The sequence below is a fragment of the Thalassophryne amazonica genome, chromosome 1 (assembly GCF_902500255.1).
Source record: "Thalassophryne amazonica chromosome 1, fThaAma1.1, whole genome shotgun sequence".
Lineage (NCBI taxonomy): Eukaryota > Metazoa > Chordata > Actinopteri > Batrachoidiformes > Batrachoididae > Thalassophryne > Thalassophryne amazonica.
Window position 1 is genome coordinate 134,102,777 of NC_047103.1, and position 6,000 is coordinate 134,108,776.

Consider the following 6,000-nt stretch of genomic DNA (forward strand, 5'->3'; position numbering starts at 1 on the left):
ATGGTTAATGTGCTTGGTTTCAGTGTGGAAGGTTCCTGGTTCAAATCTCACCCCTGCCACATTCCTCCATGTAATGTCAAGTTGTGTCAGGAAGGGCAGCTGCCGTAAAACGTATGCCAAATCAATATGCAGATCCACCTCGGTTTTGCTGGGGCGACCCCAAGTGCAAAACAAGGGAGCAGCCGGATGCTGAGTGCCGCAGCTGAGATGACCGGCTGCGAACCAAACACTGAACTGCACTTTTTTCCTTACGAATGCCATTTACAGGCTAACGCAGCCCAGTGAGATGCTACCCTTAACACAACAAGGGGTCATCTCATCAGGGTCAAAGGTCAAATCTGAAATTTTCAGGAAAGTTGTTTCATTGAATCAAACACAACTTGGGCCAGCTGAGTAATTTAAGATCAAAATATGTGTTTGATCTTCAATTAATCCGATCTGAGTAGTGGGTGATTTTTGTGTTTTTGACCGTCACTGTGATAATACAACAGTTTCTGATGAAGTGTTCCATTAGCACTGATAGAAACTTGTATCTTTTCAATCATTTCCCGCCCACATTCAGAGGGATGCAGGTGGATTCTTGAGCACTATACGTAATCACTGCACACCATCAGTATATTGAAACCACTCGTGTCTGCATACAAAATAACTTGAAAATGAGTGAGCCGATTTTCACCACACTTTAGGGCCTCTTCACACATAGTGCGAATTTGGTCGATTTGTGCATGAAGAGCACATGAAGCAGGAATCTTATGCAAAACGTGTGAAATCGTAGCTGCTTCCAACACCCCGTACACCTGTTGCTACAGCTATTTGTGCACACCAGCAGCTGAAAGACAGAGTGTGTGCTGTGAGAGCCCATCGAACCCTCTTGCGGCAGGTGTCAGCCAAATTCCAGGTGACACGCATGAACATCTAACACCACTTGTTTGGCACTTAGAAAATGTGTGGCCATTCATACTATTAACATGACAACAGTCAGCAGACAATCACTGTCGAGCTGGATGTGAAATTTGTCAAAGTTCCCCACGAGTGTGGCTTTGCAGACACACAGTGACACATTGGTGTGTGTGCTGAACTGACAGGAAGTGTGGCAGCCAACAGGAGCAGCTGTGGGGAGCTGTGCATCTGGACGTCATGGCTGGGGACGGCTGTCCTGTGGCGTGCCACCCACAAGCACGTGACGTTGGGCAGGACACGCACGCGGGGCCGGCTGCACGCGCCGACAGCAGATGTGGACAAAAGAACGCACTGCTTCTCATTAATGTAATTTCATGACTGTACGTCTGTGACCATGGGTCATCTACAGAGGAACAGATGGATCGTACTTGTATTGCCTGCTTGATAAGAGGGTGCGGTGTTTTATATGGTGTGTGGTTTCATTTATTTATTTATTTTTTAAATACATCCATGTCCTTCCTGATATCAGGCAGTTTCCCCACACTTTTCATAGGACAGTGACGGTAGCTCAGTTGTAAAGTTTCTGACTGGCAATCAGAGCTTTTGGAAAGCGTGGGTTCAATTCCCATGGATGGCATGTAATTTTTATTTGCTGTGAAAAGCTGCTGTGTTCCTGCATGCATGAACCACCGCATGCATGTATTTTGAAATTTTTTATTTATTTTTTTCTTCACAGCAGCTGTGCGATGTGTAACCACATCATGCAGCTGCTGGCACTGTGTTCCTGCATGTACAAACTGTCGCAGCGGCATCATGCACTCCTGCCCATTGGCGCGATGTTTGCGTGGTTTGCTCATACGAGCTGTTACGACGTGAGTCGCCCTGAGTTTAACATATTTGCACTATGTATAAAGGGGCCCTTAGTAAGGACATTCCTTGTGTGAGTGTCTCCTGATGAGCACTGGAAGAACTTGGTGACAGGTCAAGGTCATCAAAAATATAGTCAGAAAAACACATTTTCCAGAATATCTTCCAATAGGGCTGGAAATAATATCAATCAGTAAATAATTTGTAATCATAACATGTAAGTGACTTTATGACGTCATCACAAAGACATTGTGAACTGATGTCATAACCACCCAAAAACCTCTTTCCAGAAGACCTCAACAACAATTAGGGCCAGAGATGAGATCCAAAGCTCATATAGGGGAGGTGATGGTCTAGTGGATAAGCGTTGGGCTTGAGACCAGAGGATCCTCAGTTCAAATCCCAGCCTGACTGGAAAATCACTAAGGGCTCTTGGGCAGGGTCTTTAATCCCCTAGTTGCTCCTGGTGTGTAGTGGGTGCCTTGCACTGGCAGCAGCCTGACATCGGGTGAATGTGAGACACTGATGTGTAAAGCACTTTGAGCATCTGATGCAGAGGGAAAAGCGCTATATAAATGCAGTCCATTTACCATTTACCAGTCAAACGTCTGGACACACTTTCCCATGCAACTGAATGGGAAAGTGTAATTATGCACAGTGCATGTGGATCCTTCTGAATGTGGGCGGGAAATGATTCAAAAGATACAAGTTTCTATAGGCGCTACACTTCACATCCCATTCAAATTAAGGGAAAGTGTGCCCACACTTTTGACTGGTAGTGTTGTACATATCAGCTAATCATGTTAGCAACTGACATAAGTGATGTCATGATGAAATCATTTAAATGTCAAGAAGTGACATGACAGTAGTCTGAAAAACATTTATTACGTGCATGTCCAGGGCACCCATCACCTCTATGATGCCTTTCATATATTCTATTTATTCTATTTATTATGCCTGTGAATTAGGTCACCATACAGGTTGTGTATTATAGTTGCAAGCCTACTGATTTGGGCTGCATCTCTTAAAGCTACAGTGTATCAGATTTAGTGCCATCTAGTGGTGAGGTTGCAGATTGCATTCTACTATCAGCAGTCATGATTTTGTTTCCCTTCTTTCTTTATTTTCTACTTTGATTGTATGATCCCCCATTTCTTAAACATGCGGGTTCTCAACGTTGTTAGCCTGCACTAGCAACCAGTAGACAGTGCACAGGGGAGCAACCACTGCTTCAACTTATTTTTTTTCCTCAGTCTTCTGGCTGCAATGCAAAATGTGAAAGATGAAGTACATATGTCCCTTTTCGGCTCTTCTATCTTCTAACATGGCAGCCCCGTGAGGGAGCCCGCTCCAATGTAAATATGAAGAACTCATTCTAAATGTTTGAAAGCACATCAAGTCATTGTTGCAGGTAATTTATACACTAATGAACAGATGGTTATGAGTCATATACTGTAAATATACTGCACAAACACTAATGCAACATCCCCCATAGGTTTTCTGAAGAGCTGGTTTGATGTTCAAATGGGATAGTTCCAAATATTGCTATCTTGGCAGTGCCAGACTCTCTACCTAATGTCTGGGCAGCCCATACTTAAAGAGGTGGAGCATAGCCAAGACCAGTGTGACGTGGGTGGGAAGAATGAGGCCCAAACACACTGTCATCTCAGAGTTCCTAAACAAGCTAAAGCTAACAGGTTAACCTTGGTTTGGGTGTTTTGTTAATGCATATGTTCTGTGAACTTGGAGTAGTTTTCATGACAGCTGGCCTGGGTGCAGCTATTAAAAATGATGACCAGCATAATGCTTTGGTAACCGTAGAGTAACAATAGAGATAACACCACTAAGCTCTCCATAATTTGTGCTATCACTGCTAATATACAAATTAAATAATATTGAAATTTCACTCAACGTAAATACTGGAGCACCCACATCTTAGCTCATCTGTTCATACAATTACCCATATCACAAGTCATATTATCTGATATTTGCAAAAAAATTCCCAGAAAGACAAAAACACAGTTAAGTCCACAGCAGCTAGCAAACAATAGCACCAGTGGCCTTTTCTGGTGGAGTCCCGAACTTGGCTCGCAAGCACACTAGTTGTCACTCAACCCAACCACACCCCTAATTATTCAAACCTTTATGGATCAAAATATCTTAAACTGATTAAGTCTGCCCCCTCTAGAACTGTCATGAAAGGGAAACTAGCGACAGACACCAAAACCTTGAATTGAACCAGGCTATAAACACATCTATTTCAGCTGTAAAGTGGAAGATTTTAGCATCGGCATCTATGGAGAGTGACTCAGTTGTGGAGCCAACCTCAAGCAGCCATTCAAGGACGTGTCAGATTTGGCACTTACACATTGGCTTCATTCCTCAGCACCGAAGGTGTTATGAATGTTGTATTCCATTTATGTTAAGAAGTGCCCTTAAATCCTACACACTATAGCTTTAATAGTAAAGAACGTTTGCACCCCCCCCCCCCCCCCCCCCAAAAAAAAGAGTCAATGGATCCAGCAGGTCAACATCAAGATATATACGAGAAGGAAGCAAAAATGTCATGATTGAATCACTTCAAGTCTTCAGGTGAGTCAAATAAATGGATGCAGTTGAACTTAGGGAAGAGCTGAACCATGGTGACACCTGACCTCATACAAATGTGAATCTGTGGGTTTATTCTGCATCACAACCCTGTTTAACGCTTTAAACCCGACAGGCACTGAGTGACCTCAGCAACAGCATGCAGCAGGAGAGAATAGGAAGTGATTTTACTAACAAATCGTGGGTGTGGAGCTCAGACACACTTACACCGAAATCACTCAAGCACCAACACAATGATCATGGAGAAAAAAAAGAAAGAAAAATGTTTGAATTACGTACAAATATCACTCAAAAGAAGCGTAATCTTTATTTTTTTTTATATATATATATCTTTTGTAGGTGTTCTGTCTTTGCAATTTCAAAATAAAATCCCCCAACGCGCAACTGGCAGGGGAAGGTGTACGGCCCTCCCCCCTCACCCACACAAACACGCCCCCAGCCCCATATTTTAAACATGGTCTTTTTGTACGTGCACGCTAAAGATGAGCAGCCGCGCGCACCAGTGTGTGAATGATGGGCGAAACCGTCCCTCTGCGCCAAAAGCGCACCGCCCCTGATCCAATCCGGATTGGCCCCAAGAACCACCGCAGTCACACCAAACACAAGCCCCGTGTACCACCAGTCAACTGCTCACGGATCTGACAGCGACAGTGTGCGGGGAATCAGCCAGAATAACCGGAGCAGGACGCGCACCTGACGGAGACAAGAGCGCAGCGCAGCGGACAAACCCGCGCCACCAGAGCGCATATCAGATTTTCATTCACACGTTTCACACAACAAAGCGCTGCACATTCCCCGACACACCGACCGACCCGCCCACCCCTTATTGTCCTCCTCAATCACATTCATCCGGAGGCGCAAAATGCGGTGAAAAACGTCAAATTACGCACGGATTTGTGAGGGGAGAATCCCGCTAATGTACATCAGCGAGACCGTTAATAATGCGTTCTAAATCGCAAAGGCTCAACAATAACAACAAAACAGTGCTATTGTGTCGCGCACACAACCGAGAAGCCATTAGTGGGTTAAAGCGCTCGCCCTGGCGCACACGCAAACGTCTCCATGGGATAAATATATAAAAAGGCGCCAATGGCAGCGAATAATGGTGCGTACCTTTGCTCTCCTGTCCCTCATCTGGAGTCTCCTCTGCGTTCGACTCCATGGCCGGCTTTGTCCCATCCATTATTTTGTTTGTTTGTTTATTTATTTATTTATTTGGAAACTAGAGTCTCCGTGTGGCACGAAAACCTACAGTGTGTATGATGGAGCCTATCCTGGTGACTTGGTGCGCTCTCTCTCTCTCTCTCTCTCTCTCCTCTCTCCTCTCTCTCTCTCTCCTCTCTCTCTCTCTCCTCTCTCTCTCTCTCTCTCTCTCTCTCCCTCCCTCCCCTGGTGAGCCTCCCTCTCTCAAACACGCTGTCAGATTGAATTTTGCACATGCAGTTACACAGTAGTTAAATATTGGTCTTAAATCTTTGTTCAGCTCAAACAACAGTAATTTATTCTATGGTAGAGTCAATTTAACACCATCATAGTGTTCATTGAACTCTGGAGTGGGACTAAATGGCATAATGGTTGTCAGCACAACCACTGGGGGTGGGGGTCTTGTTGGATGCCAGGAATCAG

General features: G+C 44.6%; 1 protein-coding gene across 1 annotated transcript in view; it reads right to left on the reverse strand.

Moving 5' to 3' along the window:
- LOC117514526 (neuronal membrane glycoprotein M6-b-like) overlaps positions 1-5,722 on the reverse strand; it is a 134,772-nt gene extending 129,050 nt beyond the window's left edge. The window contains exon 1 of the mRNA XM_034175034.1: positions 5,488-5,722. Coding sequence (XP_034030925.1) covers positions 5,488-5,557 — 70 coding nt within the window. The 5' untranslated portion in view covers positions 5,558-5,722. The remainder of the gene's footprint in view (positions 1-5,487) is intronic.
- Between the last annotated feature and the right edge of the window lie 278 nt (positions 5,723-6,000).